This window comes from Amphibalanus amphitrite, unplaced genomic scaffold (assembly GCF_019059575.1).
Source record: "Amphibalanus amphitrite isolate SeventyFive unplaced genomic scaffold, NRLGWU_Aamphi_draft 000135F_arrow, whole genome shotgun sequence".
NCBI lineage: Eukaryota > Metazoa > Arthropoda > Thecostraca > Balanomorpha > Balanidae > Amphibalanus > Amphibalanus amphitrite.
In genome coordinates, this window is record NW_024881630.1 from 507,683 (window position 1) to 525,668 (window position 17,986).

General features: G+C 47.6%; 1 protein-coding gene across 3 annotated transcripts in view; it reads right to left on the reverse strand.

The window, feature by feature from the left end:
* Nucleotides 1-11,453, reverse strand: part of LOC122382227 (syntaxin-1A-like) — a 47,260-nt gene extending 35,807 nt beyond the window's left edge. Inside the window, exons 1-8 of one of the 3 annotated variants that reach the window (XM_043367286.1) lie at nt 11,100-11,303; nt 10,215-10,301; nt 9,911-10,010; nt 9,372-9,446; nt 8,810-8,992; nt 7,825-7,898; nt 2,009-2,146; nt 892-1,002 (exon numbers count right to left, since the gene is read on the reverse strand). In XM_043367286.1, the coding sequence (XP_043223221.1) occupies nt 892-1,002; nt 2,009-2,146; nt 7,825-7,898; nt 8,810-8,992; nt 9,372-9,446; nt 9,911-10,010; nt 10,215-10,301; nt 11,100-11,129 (798 nt within the window). In that variant the 5' untranslated portion in view covers nt 11,130-11,303. Of the gene's footprint in view, nt 1-891; nt 1,003-2,008; nt 2,147-7,824; nt 7,899-8,809; nt 8,993-9,371; nt 9,447-9,910; nt 10,011-10,214; nt 10,302-11,099 lie in introns of all 3 variants that reach the window. The other 2 variants (XM_043367285.1, XM_043367287.1) reach the window with 2 other exon arrangements.
* Nucleotides 11,454-17,986: the final 6,533 nt, after the last annotated feature.

The following is a 17,986-nucleotide window of genomic DNA, read 5'->3' on the forward strand; positions in this document are numbered from 1 at the left end:
TCTGTGCAACCAGGCATATCGTCGAATGCATAACAAAATGTAACCCTCCACTACAAACGTTCATAACAATAAATGTGCAAAAAGGCATGGCCCAAATACATTCAAATAATCAGAACACTTCTGTAGAATGAAAAACGAGCGCCGAACAAAATGAGCATGCATCAAATACGAAAATAAATTTGAATAAAATGCAAGTGATACTGTCAATGGTTTGAAAGCTTTAGGATATGGGGTTTTGGGCTGAGTGGCTATGGTCGAGTAGTGGTATCTCCGCCACCACCTTGGAGAGTTCCCAGTAAAACGCAATCGGCTTCCTCCGCTGATATCCAAAAACGATTCCGGCCGCTTGATACGCACTCAACTAAATCCCCGTAAGAAGGCCACGGCACTCGCCAGGTCGTCCATTTGTGAGGATCCCCAACGAGCACACGGCAGTTATAGCAGGGCCGTCCCTATTCCGGACCGCACCCTCCTCTTTCCGCAGCAAACCCCTGTGAAGTCAGTGGATTGCCTCCAAGGGTACCCCCGCCGACGTTAGGAGCGGCCAGCCTTCGTGCAGTGGGGGGGGGGGGCGGCCTCCACGGGCAGGGCCGGCGCCGTCCACCCCACCCCTGTCGCTGCTCCGACCACCACCAGCCGAGCGCGGCCCAACTCTCCAACACACCAGTCGCGGCCACCCCGCTTACCCTGCGCGCTTTGCTCTGATACTTGAGCGCCTTTTTGGTGTCCTTCTTGGCTTCCTCGATCCACTCTACCGAGTGTTCGACATTGAACAGCACCTGGTCGATGAGCTCGCCCTGCGGCGGCGGCGCCCGCGGACAGAGAGACACAGACAGAGGGGCGGGCGTCAGTGGGGCAGCGGGCACGGGCCGTCAGAGGCAGCGTACTCACCCTTCGCGCGCCCCGCTGGTACTTGAGGGCCTTTTTCGTGTCCTCCATCGCCTTGCCGACATAGTCGACCGACTGATCTACATGATACTCAATGCGGTCGATCATTTCGCCCTGCGGAAACAGGCGCGGCGGAGGTCAGCGTCGGCGCCCGCCGGTCGGGGCCGCCCGGCCGTCGGGGCGCTCACCACGCCCCACACTCCCACCACTGCCCACACCGGAACGGAAACTCCCACGCTGACATCCAAAAACAGAATAAAAACACCGCAACACAACATGCTATTCACATACCACCAGAAATCAATATCGTCACTGGGAATCCCAAAGTCGTACGGCACAAATGATAACGACGTGCAAACAACTCAACAAAAAAGACAATATAATTGCCATTGTTTCGGGAAAATGTGTGGGAAAATGAAAACATTCTGCTACAAATGTGGATTTTCACTAAGACGTCCTTCAATTAACTAAACAGCTCCCCTATCTATTTGTTAGTTTTTTTTTTGCGTTTTTCGTAGTCGCTGAAATGTACGCGACACGCAGAAGCCAGCTTTATCCGAGTCTCCATCCCTGAGGAGTGGAGCCACAAAAGAGCGGCGGCGCGGGCCATGTCCGCGTCTCGGTTGGCAGGGTGCCGCCCGGGCGGCGGCTGGCACCGGCACCCATACTAGTGTCGGCCCGCCCCGATCGCGCCAGAGGACGGCCGGCCGCCGAGGCGACGCCGTCGGCAAGGACACCAGTGCTGCACGGAGCTATCGCACACTGGGGCTTTTTTCTTTAATTAATGATGAATGTGGGGCACTGTTCATTTTTTCTTTTGCTAAAATATCAACCAAAACAAAAAAATACTTGAGGTTAACTTTAGGGAACAGCTCAAGGACACTCCGCAAAAGTGAACAAACAAACCGTCGTCAAAACAATACCTCAGAAACAAAACAAAAACAAACGAAGCAGTTCACCGTCAACAGACCCCTGGGCCACCGTGCGGGGCGAATCACCGGACTACCCACCCGGTGTCCCCATCCCCGTCACCATCTCTGCCGCACTACTGTCTGTCGGCAGTATACACCCGCTCCCCTGCGGCGGCGCTCCGTGCCGCGCTCCGGCGGACCAACCGTACCTGGCTCTCCACCAACATCGCCATGTCCATAAACATATCGTGCAGCTCCCGGATCGAGTTCTCCAGCTTCATGATGTCGGCGTGGCGTGCCTCGATGTCGGCCAGCGTCTGCTTGGCCTGCTGCGTATCCATGATAATCTGCGGAGAGCGGAGGGCCGGTCAGGGCCGGCGGCGGCGGCGTGTGTACGGGACGGGAAGTGGCCAATCAGGGGCGCGGCGCAGCGAGAGGGAACGGTCGGACCAGGCACTCAGAGCCCCACCGCACATCCGGAGACAGCAGGACGCAGACCGAGCGTCAAGCACGGCTAAAGAAGGAGCTGTTGTATGATATAGGAAATCACCAGTTTCGTATTCAGGGCTCAGCTCATGGTGAATGAGATATTGGCAAATATGGCATCACTATCCGGGTTTATTTTCTTCTTTTTTTTTTTAAGAAAAACACATGCCGGTGTCATATCAAGTTTTCTTTTTAAAGACAAGTGACCTTAGAGGTACATGCCGCTTATTGCCTTAAAAGAAGCAATAGTCCGGCTAGATGTTGATAAAACCATTGCTAGCTTATCGAGAATTCGTTTATTCAAAGATGAAAGCGTAACCGAAATAATGCAAGAACATACTAAATTTCAGTGCTGGATCCAAAATAAAATGATAAAGGATATGGGATTGTGACATCATGGGCAGCAGTTTAAATTTGGTTTTCAGCACGTTCCAGCCAAAATATTGTATTTAGAGAAGATTTATGCGGGGGGAGACCCTACTCTTTATTCGAAGCGTCACACGTGCTAAAATGCATGACAGTTGGAATCCCGGGGTAGGAAGGGAGAGGAGGGGAAGGGTCCGTTCACAGACGGCGACACACGGCTCCCAAAAACACGTCCACACTCCACAGGGCGACGGTAGCGCCAGTGTCACGAACAATCGAGTACCATCAGTGCTAATGAGGAATTGACCAGAGCCTGCGTTACCGAGACCGCTCAGAAAATCTCATCGGGTCGCCGAATCTAACCGTGAACATTATCCGGTTGAAAACCTCCACATCGCTGCCGGTTATTTGTTGGCGAGTGGCAATCGCGTGGACCGACCAAACCCTATAAATGGCAGCATGTGGAAGCCGTTTTCGTTTTAGTGCCGATTGCTCGCGGCGACTGGGCCGCGGCCCCAGCCGACCTGTACTGGAGGCTGATGACATCCGAGCTGGATCATGGGAGGGGGAACGCTACTGGACGGCGGGGACACATTTCAGTCCAGGGTAAGACGACCCCAGTCGATGTGGCCCGCTACGCAATGTAAGATCGGTGTCAGTGAGGTTTGTTTGCTGAATATTAAATTGAAATGATGTTCGATTGTTTCCATTGCTGGGCTATTTCAGCAGCTGGCTAGCGTTAAGCATTCATTAACGACTTATTTTAAGCTATTCGAGACACTGAGCTGGTTTTCAGCTATCTCAGCTTAAATATGCATCGCGCTTTTGCTGACAGTGATTCCCATTCAATCTTTCTGACGCAAAGGAGGCTTATTTAACTTTCTGACAGCTCTGATTTAGATTAACTCGTCTTTGACTTTTCTTATGTAAATAGACAGAGTTTTTAGAATTTAGATGGCCAAGATTGCTATGAAATAACTACGGCACAATACTCCGCACTGGTGGCTGGCAGCGTTAGTCGTCAGAATTCAGGAATAGCATCAGTATACCCCACTGCACGAAATACTTGAAGGACCACTAATAATGCCAGCCGTTTTAACCACATAACCAATTTCTCTTCAAGCATGGTCTGACCCACATCGGTGGAAAAGATCAGCAATGGTAGAAGGAGTAACGCTGACCGCGGCGCGGGCAGACCCTATCAACCGGCACAGTGGCCAGTGCGGGCGCGGGCGGACCCTGGTGGGTGCTGGCAGACCCTGTCCACCGACCCAGTGGGTGGTGGCAGACCCTGTCCACCGTCCCAGTGGGTGGTGGGTGCGGAGTGACACTCCCCACCGTCCCAGTGGGTACGGGCAGCAGCTGTCCGCTCTACCACTGGCCGTCCCGCGGGACACGTCTTCCGAACAGAGCCGCGGCCGTCACGCGGCGACCGTAACGTCATATCACGTCACCGTCACGTCACAGCCGCGACACAGACAGACCAGACGGTCGGCGAAAGGAGCGAATGTAACAGCAAGGAATACGACTATTTGTTATGCACCGGATACGGTCAGGGCCGTTGTCTCTGCACCACAAACGAGGGAATTAACACTTCTATCATCTCTGTCTTCACTCTGAGCAGCCCTAAAGATAGTTGTCTCACGAATGACATGCACATAGCAAATGCAACTCTCTCAAATATTTCGTATCTGCGATGCGTTTTAAAAACAACTAATGAAGAAACTTGACATTTAATTTCTGGCGGCAAAAGTCATTTGGCCTTTAAAGGAAATAGTTCACTTTTAACATGGGGTTTTGAACTGGAATAGCAGTTTTGTAGCTTGAGCTGAGACTAGCACAAATCAGGAGCTTTTACGGCTCAACGATCACCCTAGACGAAGATATTCCATTTCTCGTTCCGAAAAGAGTGTCTTGCAGAGGAATGTGTGCCTTGCACAGGAATGCAGCCACGTCATCGTCAGCCAATCAGCATGCTGCTTACAGCCAATGCAGCATGCGTAGGTTTGAACTACGCAATATGATTGGTCAACGCGTAATAAGCTTCCGCGTCAAACATTATTTTACATAGAATATAGTTCGTCCTATATTAAAATATAGGAAATAATTGTTTTTACAAAAGGGTTTTATTTTATTTTCTGATCATTTTGAGCATAACAAATCATAAATCCATAGCAAAATACTAATTTCAGGAAAGTGAACTGTTTCCTTTAAGCTGCAGTAGAACAAGACATTCTGAACCAAATTTACGACGGTAAAATTGGTTCAGAGTTCCGGCTATTTACTGTCACCTAGTATCATTCTAAAAGGCTTAATGTGCCCACATACCGCAACAAGTTGCATGTCCCCAATAAACCAATGTAATAATACCACACCTAACGGGATAACAGATACATATCGTACCAAAACACCTTTCCCATCCACCCATCGACAACAGAGACAATCCAGCTAATAGCTGCCGCCAGTAATGTTTCCGGCCTATCAGCGGCCGGTGGTCTGTCGGGCCCTCTCCGGCAGATGGGAAGTGAGACAGGGCCGCCAGATCGGCACCCACCTCCATCTGATACCGCTCCCCGTAAGCCGCGCTCACCCCCGCCCCCGATACCGACGCCGATCACGTGCCACTGGGAAGTCGAGCTTATCTCGTTCTCGTGTGTGTGTGTGTGTGTGTGTGTGTGTATACATAAGCGACGCATACCTAGAGATAGAGGCGAATCGTACTGGCTCAGGATGTAGAGATGGGTACGGTTTCTACCGATATCTAAACAGTGCCTGGAAAAGCACCAGCACTTGATACACTTTAAAAACAGCGTTGTGAACCAAACTCCGCATTTTTTATGCCGGGATGTGACTGGCATCAACAGTAAATTGCGAGGTGTCCTGTGTATCTGCGGTTGATAGGAACCTGCATGACGGTTAGACAATCGCCAAGTGCTTAACACTTGTTTACTTCTTCGCATGAGTGGATGGATCTCAGCATATTACAAAGTACTATTAGGACAAAAGTTGATCATATATACTCCTGACCTGGAGGTCCCGACGCGTCACGACATTAAACCATTAAAACACTCCAGCTCTTACATTAAACGCTCTTACATGACGTTAGCAAATTGTTCTTACTTCCTTCGAGTTATGAATAAGCTCCAATACAACCTGTAACTTATGTCGCAAACAAATGCCTTCTTCATTGAAGCTCTTACATCATTCCAACAGCTTACTATACATGGTGTCCCAAAATTAATGTCAAACCCTCCCACAACCTTTGTTTTGCCTTCTACTGCGCAATATCAATATAATTTCACCGGTACTGGCTCCCAGACCATATTGGCTACATTCTAGTCACGTGACCTTCGAATTTTTGTGACCCTGACCGGTCAAGGGGTGTACGGAGGTCATTTCCGGGGCAGTACCCAGCGCGCGCGGACCAGGTGTCCAGGATGGCGAAACTGCAGAGCAAATCGTCCCGCAGCGGGGCAGTCGGCATGGTTGCCGGTGGCATGACCCACGGCCAGATCGCCGAGGTACTGGGCATGAGTTGTCGCACGATTTGGCGCTGGTCATCACGCGACAGAAGCGGATAGACGCCTGGGAACAAGCTAGGTCGCGGCAAGAAGACTTCCGCCAGCCGGGTATAACGCAGATCGTCATCGCGAAGTGCGGAGCTAAAGACGGGCTTATCCACAAGGAAACTGGCAAGGAGGGTGATTGCCAACAGTCATCCAGTCATCAAATTGATAATCCATCGGTACCGGAGGATGTCTCTAAAGTTGAAGCCCAACAAGTCACGTTTCCAGCCGAAAACTTCTGCTGAACATGTCCAGGCCCATCTTTCAACAAGTCGGCGCCCCGGCTCATTGAGCTAGAACGACGAAGGACTGGTACAGATCGAACTTCCCAGCATTCTGGGAGAAGGACAAATGGCCGGTGAATAGCCCCGACATGTCGCCGATAGAAAATCTTTGGGCGATCGTCCTGTAAGAGGTGAGCAAAACGGCGCCAGGATAACCTGAACGCACGCGGACCAGGAACGTTCGATCTGTCTGGTCCAAGATCAGTCCACAGAAGCTGGACATGTTGATGTCTGATGTCCCGTACCGTATGCTTGCCCGCATTAGGGAGAAGGTGGGAATCATATGTAAGAAAAGTGCGCCTCTCATGTTTGTTATTTTCATGAAATTGACGCTGGACAGGTGTGACATTATTTTTGGGACACCCTGCATTAAACCGGTATTCAGGACAGAACTCAGGTGAAACAGCTCATCGTTACGTTTAGAGGAATTTATCATATGATGCAAAAGAGCTTTGGGTAAATTGGCTCGTTTGAAGTCTCGTTCATCGCGCGCGTTCGCTCTCTTGCTCGTTGTTTGACGTTTTATTTTCATTCTTCTTTTTTTTTTGTTAAAGAGAATATGCAGGCTGACTGTTGGCAGTTGGCCAAAATAGGACATCGATACTCAACCATTTCCGCAAACAGAAACAGTTCCGAGTTGTGTGCTCAATCTGCAACAATATAAGCATAACGTCCAAACAAGTCTATACATCGACAATGGTAAGATGTCGGCAATGACGAAGGGTGTATCGATGTGTCCTTTCTAATCGTCAGTAGTTACATAATGAAGTGAGCTTGAATGGAATATGCTGATTCAACTAGATAACACTGAAAGCAACCGGAATAACAAACCCCTATGGAAATGAAGGCATTTCGGAATCAAGCGGCCGCCGGCTGCAGTGTTTACAAATGAGCGTCATGAATTATTACACTTCATTTAAGTACCCGTTTTCAAATTAAACAAACCACAAAATTAGTGCAGCACCCACACACGAGCTTATGCAACATCTGGGCCCTGAATATCCACCGTCCAGCGTTATGAAGCATGACGCTAGACACAATAGCTGGCAGCGCCCTTCAGCGCGACTACCGGTGAGCAGGCAGCCTTGGTGGATCACCACAAACGATCGGCGCCCGGCCGTCCGTGTCGCCGGGACGGGGGTGGCGGCAGATACAGGCCGCCGCTCGGGCGCGCACCGCGGACGGCGGGCGGACGCCGCGGGCGGGCGGCCGTGGCAACAGGCGCCGATATGAGCCGCCGCGCCTGATCCCGCAAAGCCGGCCGGACAAACCGCCGCCCTGGAGCGGGGAGCGGGGGACGGCCCGAGCTACAGACTGACTCACCCCCTGTGTGAAGACGGCCGGGTTGCCCTGTTCCAACATGTCCTCCAGCTCTTTGTCCGTCGTGTCCTTGCCGGCTGAAACACGGCACAGGCGAGTCACGTCGCGTTCGCCACAATGAAGACAGTGCAGTGCCAGCGGTAAACAACCACTAGAAGTAGCGACAGTTGACACCTAAAACTGAAGGATGGACATAGTCTGGTCCAACAACATACCAACGAAACAAGGCATATGATGGGTTATGCTGCGGGCTCTATGATAGCATAAGCTATAACATGTAACATTCATTATGAAGCTTTGCATCTGCATCATGTAATTCACCAATGCAAGCCATGACCAAAAATGGGAACGGAAATTGCGGGAGGCATTTCCACAGTTCCGGTTTATAAAAATGTTTAATTGTCCACGGAAAATGACATAGAAGTTAAAAAAAAAACGAAAGGTACCCATCTATATCGATGAGCTACTGCCTACTGGTCACAGCTAATTGTCCAGTCCCCGGTGCACAGGTGCGGTAAACGGTATGCTGTATTACAAAGAGTAAGGTGATACCAAAACCTAGGCTATGCCGGGAATCGGACGTGGCAGACGTTAAATTTCACGCGCACTATCCTAATGAAAAAAAAAACATGGGATAGACAATCCAGAAACACCAGCCACGCGAAGCAAAACTTCAACATTAGTCATATGTCAGAGGACTGACCAATTAACTGAAGGGGATCCATCAACACTGATAATACCCATAGCTCACTCAACAACCAACCGACCCTGCCACTCTCTGGACAGCCCCAGTCCATTCCAGCTACCAGTCATAGGCACCGGGTAATACCACATCTCCACCCACGAGTCACGGTCACCGGACAGCGTTCCCACCCATCCCTCTCAGTCCATGGTGCTAAGCAGGCTGCCATTCACCCTTCCTCTCCTCCCCACTCCCAGATCAGCCAGCCACCCTGCCCCCACTCTGAACCCCCGCCGCCGCACTCACTGATCTCCAGCTGTCGTTTGATGCGGCCCTTGCACCGCTCTCGGTAGTCGGTCTGTGTCCGGTTGTACTCGGTCATCACCTCGACAAACTTCCGCGACAGGGTGGCATGCTGCGTTTTCCTTATCCGCAGGTCGGCTGATGATTTGTTTGTGTGCTCCTCCTCCTCGATACCCCTCTCGATGTCTGCGGCACGTGGCGAGGAAGGCGGGTCAATTTGGTCAGGCATTTGAAACCAAGAAACTCGACTTAAAAATACTAATGGAACAAATATCCAAAAGAAGTATCTCTCAACAGAGTTTTCAGTCAACCAGTGCTAAACACATCTGGCAGAATCTAAATATTGAGCATAAAATAAGCATATTGTTCACCTTATCTGAATTAAACATGAAGCCTTTGCAAAAACAGTGCTTACTGAGAGATGAAAAGCAGTCAGCAATAATCATCTATGACTCATCTGTCAACTCAGTAATAGGCGTTTTATCTGCATAAAAAGCAGATGAAATTTCCCAAACTCATAAGCTGTTGGTGCACAGATCAGGATAGTTAGAAGCTAGCTACTCACTTTTTAATTTCCCTCTGACTCTGTTGGCAGTTTTCTTTATGTCTGCCATCAGGTCTTCCAACTCTTGCTTGACCTCTGAAAAAGATAGTTTCATGGATCAATCAGAGACAACTAACACCAGAAGACAACTAGCACTGTCCTGTTCCTGTCCTTGCTGTTGATAAACCTGGAACCCATTCTACCTTTAAATCAGACCACAGTGCATAAATAAAGCCACTGCCACTTGGTATTAACATTATGATAAGCCAACATAATATAAAGCAAATTCATTTTGCTGCAGAGGAAGACCAGCTAAACTGAAAATAGCATTAACACAGATTTCAACAGATAAGCCCATCCCTTTTAAGAAGCACCCAGCAACTGCAAACTGAATGTAGGTACTTCTAGAGCAATCCAGACACTTGCAGCTTACTCATGGAGGCAGTTTCAGATGACATTACAGCTGTCAATTCTAGTTGGGTTCACAGGCCTGCTGGCTACTGACATTCATCTGGCCCATGATGTTATCAAAACTTCAGTGGTGAGAATAGTTCACTTACTTTCATCTGTGGTGGGTGATGCCAAGATTGTACTGTGCTTCTTCTTGACTTCATCAACATTTGCTTGAATTTTGTCAATATTTTCTCTAATTTCTTCAACCTGAGGACAAAACATCCATATAATTACCAGAGGGTTAATTTCATTAAATGCATTGTTTGCTGTTTTATTAGGTATCTGGGCAAATGAACACTTTTCATCTTGGATCAGGTATCTCTGTTACCAGTAAAACTAAAAAGATACCAAACCAAGACTCATTGGGTCTTAGAACCAGACGCAAATATGGCATACACAGCATTCACATACCTCTGCAAAGAAATCATCCATAAACAGCTCCCGGTTGTCAACATTAACCGCGACATCATCAGGACCATCATCATCATCACTGTGGGCCTGAAAAAGAACAATCACAACATAAGTAAAAGAACACTTAGTTGTTGATTTGATAAAATGGGGGTATAGGTAGGGACAAGAGGAACAGAGGTCCAATGTAGCTTTTATATGTGAAAATCAAAATTTCTGATAATGAAGAACATTCCAAAACATGTGACTAACAGCTTCAGAACTTCTACATGAAAACAATGGAAGTCAAAGAGCTGCAGCAATAACCCAGGCTGTATTCCCGAAGTGCACCACCAGAAATGGGGCGGGCTTTCACTGCTGCCGCAACCCAGAGTCAAGGTAAGAGATGAAGAGGAGGAGCAAAAGACCTGTCATTGGGTACCATAGCAATAGCCTGAGCCTGTTGGAGGTAGGGAAAATTATCATAATGAGAAAAACAGCAGCATGGGCAATAAACATTGACATGTGATACCATGTCACACAGCCTTGAAGCTTATTTTCAGGGATATATTACAATGGTATGTCCAAGACCCATAAAAAAGATCAATGATGATACATTGTAAACATCTCTCAAAATAAAAATAAGCATGCAAAACAAAGGAACAGGCCAGTGCAAATGCAAAACTTGAAACATCAAGCAACTTGAACTTGCTTTCTTATTAGCCTTTTGCCACAACACGGATAAGATTTAAAATGCCTGATGATTGCTAAAATATCAATGCATTAAATTTGAGGAATTAACCCTCATTACTTGGAATTTAGCCACTCTGACTCCCCTCCCTTCACCCACCAGGCGGTGCTGAAACCAACAGCCTGTCCCGTGGTGCAGTCTCGTCACGCAATGCTTACCGCTTTTAGGGCCGCAAGCCTGTCCTTCATTGTGGAAGCTTGCAGTAATATTCACCGGAATCAACACAAACTACACCACCAATCTATTTGTTTTCTATACACCATCATCGGTCATCGCAGCATGATAGTAACCCACTCTCCGCGAGAAGCAGACAAGAAATCAATACGTAAACTTGCGCGGCGCAGGCAAGAGAAATAACGGCGCACCCACATAGAGTACGTGTACTTTGATGTTCCTACTTTGCAAACTTATTTTCAAAGGGGTGATCAATCATTTTTGTTTCTATAACAAATAAATATTTCAGTTTGACTCACATACGACAAAGTTATAATGATCTTTGTTTATTCAATAAACGAACATTTCTGCAAAAAGTGGTGGGCAAAGAATAACAGCAAATAAACTGCAATCTTTTGTGGATTGATTTGTAGCGTTTTAACACGCAGCCCACGCAAGAAGTGGAATTTGTATCATTTATTCTTCTCGGCCTGCATGATAGGTTCAGGAAGAGTTTGGCTTCATTTCATCAAATATATGAGAGAAGCTGCTTCCTAGGTCTCCTCACCATGAACATGGTCCTTTGCGTGAATCGTGAACAAGGCCCAAGGGAAAGCAGAAGACTCCCACAATAACCTCGGTCATGGTCTTGCTTATTGAATCTAAATGTTATAAATTCCATAAGATAACATCAGCCGTGCATCCTGACTGTCACCCTGTAGCTCCCAGCATGCCGCACACCACGTCCACGTCACAAACATTCCAAGGGTCTCCGATTCGACCGTCAATAGTGGGATGTCTGCTTGCACAGTAGAATACCACTCCTCCAAACACCACAGGATTTGCTGTTTGAAGCTGTAGCGTTTCAAAATCAAAAACATTCCACAACAGAATTACACTTTATCTTGTTATTATACCTCAACATTCATGATTCATCTGATTACGTGTTTGATGAGCAATGACATGTGGGACACTGGTGGCAAACGGTTTTACGCAAGATTACTTTACGCTTTACGACCCACCGCTTTACATTAATCATTAACACGTGATTAATTTAAAAAAGAAAGAGAACTATAATAGCGTTTCATCAAACCACGCAGGCATGAGCTAGAGCCAGCGACCTCAGCAATCATCGACGCCTACATATATCAAATGACATTTCAGCCAAAAAACGAGTTCAATCCGGTTCGTATATTCACACTTGGCTATCTCTCCCTTTGATACCGAATAACACATACCTACGCACAGAGGGCACAGCCGCGAATGTTGGCTTTCGTTCCCCGGCCACCGAGGCGGCCTCGGTTTTGCTGGGCTGCAGGTGGCGCTGTCGCCGTCGACAGTCACTGCGGACCGCCGACCCTGTCAGCTCAGACCGGCCAAACGCGGAGCTAGTGTCTCCGCACGCAACACCCGACAACCAGCTACGTGACCGACAGTGGTCTGACACAATCTACAGTGAAGTGAGACTGGACGGCCCGTCAGTCTCTGGAACAATATATACAAGCGACACTTTACAAACCAAGGACCCAGGCCTGGGCCACCATAACGTAAATCAAGTCCAGTAGCGGGGCAAAGGAAGGCAGCTGGCTCACTAAATGGCGGTGGACAGGGCATGGTAGGAACGCGCTCACATCTGAAAGAAAGACGGTTATTTGCCCCATACCCATGCAGTGCGGTTGTAAGTGCGAGCCCAACAGACTTAACTTCAAAGCATGGCAGTTGACTAATGAAACCCCGCACCACAAAATGTTATTCATCAGCCCTTCTTGGTAAAAACTAAAAAGGACATCAAAACCCTGAAAATATATTGCAGTAACAGAACCTTTGTTTGGTTAGTACCTACTATAGTCACCGATCCTTCGGTGCACGCGTTGGTTGGGATATTTAGCGACTATTGCACTTGTAAGTTGTATATATGGTATTTTCGCGAGGCCATCGCGATACATCACAAATATGGTCAGCATGCGTCCGTCTTCGACATCTCAAGGTCCAAAAAGAACCCAGAAACATCCTGCACAATGCACAACGCACACTCTCAGCGATGGAGATCCCATAAAAATCGGTCAGGAAATTTGCAGAACACAAAGGAAAGCAAGCACCAGCATCCTGGCAAACATAACGGCCAAGTCATTTTCTGCCACAATCAGCAGCTTAAGAGCAATGTTTGTGAGCAGTAATTGTATCAGAACTCACTGTAATCGGTTTGTGATGTTCACTATTATTAAAGTTAAGGATAAATGGCATCGCCTGTCATGGAATGACCAACTGGGAGCGGACACTTTTCAACGTCATGGCAGGCCACAGTATGGCCAACGATCGAACTATGAAAAAATTTTCGCTGGCACGATAGTTAGTTGCAATATAGGCATGACTGAGAGCGGCAAAAGTACTGGTTTCAAGTTATAAGTCATCCATGGTCCTTTAAAAATATTCACATCCTCAAAATCACTTGGCAAGTTGCAGGCTAAGAGAAGTATCCATAAAAGCTGAACTCTGCGAGGGCGTCCCTGATTGAGCTCCATTACTTTCGAATTGCTCACTGCCTACCAAGAGAATCTCTGATCAACAATCCGCGACAGTGCAGCTTAAAGCTTAAAGTAACTAAAAAGAAAGAGCAGCTTTTCCCTCCCGGGGGCAGGTCGTCAAGGGTGACGTGCACACAGACAAGTATACAACCATGAGTTACGCAGACCTATCACCACTCTACAGGCAGCCACTTGGTCCGGCTGCGGTCAGTGGGAGACGGTGGGTCGCGGCGCGTCAGTCGCTCACTGCACGGCCGAGAGGCGGACCGACTCGGCCGGCTCGGCCCCGCCCGGGTCTCCCGAGTGGCCGCACGGGGCCGCCGCCTGCTGCTCCGAGCCACCGCCGCTGCCGGCCGACCCGGTCCGAGGACCCACGGCCGCCTTGCCTGGAGTGTCCCCCGACTCGGCGGCTGGGGCACCACTGGACTCAGCGGGACCGTTACTGGTGTTCTTATACTGACGTGCCCCGAAGATCTGGCTGCCAACGCGCACATTCGTGCTTCCCAGCATAATCTGAAAGGGAGAGGAGCTTATAATGATAAATGAACCACCAGAGGAGCACTTACCCACACAAGTAGATGAAGAGGAAATACACTTGATGACACGGTCATGCTTTGTAATTACTGTGGATGACGAGTGACGGCAGACCCGATCAAGAAGAAATTGTTGATAGGATAAATTACACTGTTACCTAAATTGCCCACGTTTTTGCGACACAGAACGTATCGATACATTACTGCTATAATCACATGTCGTTGTGCTGACATTTCTCAAATGTTCTATTTGCATTATATTGTAGTCAAATGATGCTAAATTCTGCACGCTTCAGGACCCATCTCGACACCTTGTGAAGTGACAGGATTCGAGACGAATCACAAAATATTTCCAGTTTCACCATGATTTTGACGTTGTATCTCGTAAGTAGTCTTTCACAAAGCTAGAAAATTTGAAGTTATCTGTAGAAAGAAATACGTTGGCTATGAATTTTCCTGAAAAAATATAACAACGTCCAATGCCAGTGCATTACTATCTGAGGCTGAGACATACATCTGATCAGGAGAGCTACTCACGGCGTGTTCGTAGTCGGCGGACATGCCCATGGAGATCTCCAGCTGGTGGCAATCGACGCCAAGCTCCTCGGCCACCTGAGTCCGACACCGCATCAGCAGCTGCAAAACGAACGGACCTCAGTTCAGTTATTCGCCGTGCAGTGGCAATACTAGCAACAGTTCGGTAGACGAACGCAGCAGTATCAGTGGAAAACGATCGTACTAGGAGCGGGAGAGAGTCCCAGCCCTGCTCGGACCGGACTCCGGCCGACACAGACCTGGAAGTCGGGGTTGGGGCCGACGCTCAGATCGTGGTCGAACGCGCCGATGGTCATCAGGCCGGTGAACACCAGCGCCGGACATTCGGTCCGCACGTGGCGCGCCAGCGCGGCCGCCTCCTCCGCCTGCACGCCGCCCTTGTCTGCCGGAGAGACGCGCAGAGAGTCAGTGGACGAGATCAGAATTTGTAATCATAGTTCGTCTCGGGATTCGGAACGATATGTAGTGTAACTCTTTAAACTTAAGTTTACGCATAATGATTTGCAGGGAAAATTAAATCATTGGCTATCGATTGCTGACACTTAAACTCATCGCATAATTGCATTGCTTTACATTTAGAAGCATCTATATTGATTTAATAGCAAGGTATCAGTGAAACACTGCGCATTAAAGGGACTATCCCACCTTCTAAAATGTTGTTAAAACCAGTTAAATTGTGCCCGACTTTATAGATTGGATGACCAGGAACACGATTCTGGCATTTATTTTTCATTAAACATCTTAGGCTTCCCATATTCCAAACACAAACTTTCAAATATGTGACGTCACAGCCCAAAATTACCTCCTTCCCCAGGCCACATTACTGTCATAAAGCTGATTCTTTTTACTCTGTAGGCACCACAACAAAGTTCAGACCAAGTTTTAAGCGATTTTTCAACGAACAAACCCATTTAAATCAGAATGACTAAACGAGGTGACGTTACACTAACGGTCGCTCCATGTTGAAGATAGGGCCTTGTACAAGGCCCATTTTCAAATGAAGGGAACGAATTTCTTCAACACCAAGAGGCCGCGGGGGTTGCAACCTAGATAGATAGTGGTTTCTGAACCTCGCCGCAAACTTGGCTATCTCAACTCAAACCCCATGTTAAAGGTGGGATAGTCCCTTAAAGGGTTGGCAGGGGGTGGCAAAAACTGGTTTTTGCCAGTGGTTTTAACCGGTTTAAACCGGCTGGCAGAAACCCTGGTGGCAAAAACTGGCAAAAACTGGCAAAAAATCAGATGGCCAAACCTACAGCTTTTCTAGTTAGGAATGGATTTGAAATGTACAGAAATGCATTTAATGCATTTCTGGTAGTTATATAGATGCACTTAACATTCTGAAGTTGCCTCATTACTTATCCCTGCTTAAAATGTCTATAATTATGCATGTCGGTAGACATCCACAACGGAATGTATTTCCATGTAAGGGGAGAGTGGGACAAGGCGGGCTCGGTAAGTAGGGTGTCATGCGGTGCCGTGCGCATATCAATGGCAGATGCCTCTTCGCACTTCTGATTGTGCAGGACTCACCCAGTCACCCTTGCATTGGCTCATTTATTACCCCCAAAAGACATCTTACTAGCTCCTTATGGATAGCCCATGAAAATGTTTCTGAGTTAGGTATGAAACATTTCAATGGTCAATGTCACTTCTGTTTGAAAGCATAAAGCTTTCACCGAATTCTCCTTAAAGGGAGATAATGACCTTTTTCCACAAAATCTGAGTTAGGACCATTTTCTGACAAAACACAACAAGTTATAATGTAAATTAAAACCATTTTGCTCAATTCGGTACCTTGCCGCAAATATCTCAACTTGAAGTCACGTTAGCGGGCAGGGGCGCGGGAACTACTTTCCGACTGGGGGGGGGGGGGGGGGGCACACCATAATAGAGATTTACCTAGGGTACCCCCAAATCTAGGTTTCTCACCGGTTTTAGGCCACTTATTTTTCACCCCTCGGATTTTTCAACAAAAAAAGAAAACATTTGCAAAAAAAGTGTGGTATTCCGTCTCAAAGCTGTGGGGGCACCGCCCCCACGGCCCCAGAGTTGGGGGGGGGGGGCAAGCTGCCCCCACTGCCCCCCCCGGCTCCCGCGCCTATGTTAGCGGGGAGCGCTGAAAATGACCGTTGAATAAGTACTTACATCACTTTTTGGTACTTGCATGTAATTTTGTAATATGAGCGTATTCCTTACATTTGATCTTCATCACATCTAGTTAGTTAATGGTCGTCTATAGTGGCTTCAAAAGATATTCATGGTTTGGGGGTGGTTTATGTCTAAATTTACGCAACTATTTTTCCTGTTCATTATCTGACGCCATATGCTGCTATTTTAGTAGCAACGACTCAATTTTGAATCGGTCCCGCCGACTGCACAATAAAAGAAGATAGATACAACACTTTTGCGGTATCACTGAAAAACTTATGCAGTACTGTTATCAAAATTCTCATAACACCGTTCGACAAACCTGAAGTCTTTTTGAAATAAATATGCTTGTATTTTTCGCTTCAGGCTCTGACGCCAAAATAATGAATTTCGTAGTCGCAATCGCAAGATTTGGCTGCGTTTCTGGCGCATGCCGTTCATTTGTGGCGCAAAATAATGTAAACAGTGTCATTTCTCTAGTAGAGCACTTCATGGACCGGATAAATCCGTTATCCACGGATAAATCCGCGGACCGGATAGGATTGGATTCTAAATTTGTTAAAAAAGAACGGATATGGGCGGGCCGGATTTGGGAATTGAAGGTTGAACCCGGATCAAAACGGATCAAAATTTTAACATTCAACATTGAAGTTAAAAATTGATACCCAGTTTACCAATGTGGTGATTTTCATGTGGTTTTAGGTTTATAAGCATGGTTTTTGGAACCATGATGGTCTGTGAGATGTATGGCTGTCTGGTCCCTTAGATTGAATTTGTTAGTCCAGTTTTGGGTGAAACCAGTTATTGGTGAAACGGATTATTACGGATATTTTTTGGAAGTTTGGCTGCAATACGGGCCATGGGTGGGCCGGATTCTGATATTCAAAGAAAGGCGGATAATGGGCAGATCTGGATATGACTTGCCGGATATGGGCCGGGCCGGATCCTAAAAAGCCTATCCGTGAAGTGCTCTATTCTCTAGGCACTATGTACCCCCGAATTAGAATCTAATTAATTCTAAACCGAATTAACTCTAATTCAAATTAGAATCCTTACAACCAAGCAACGACAAGGCGATAACATAAACAAAAACCCAAGCGTCGCTGTTTGAAACAAAAGTGCCATATA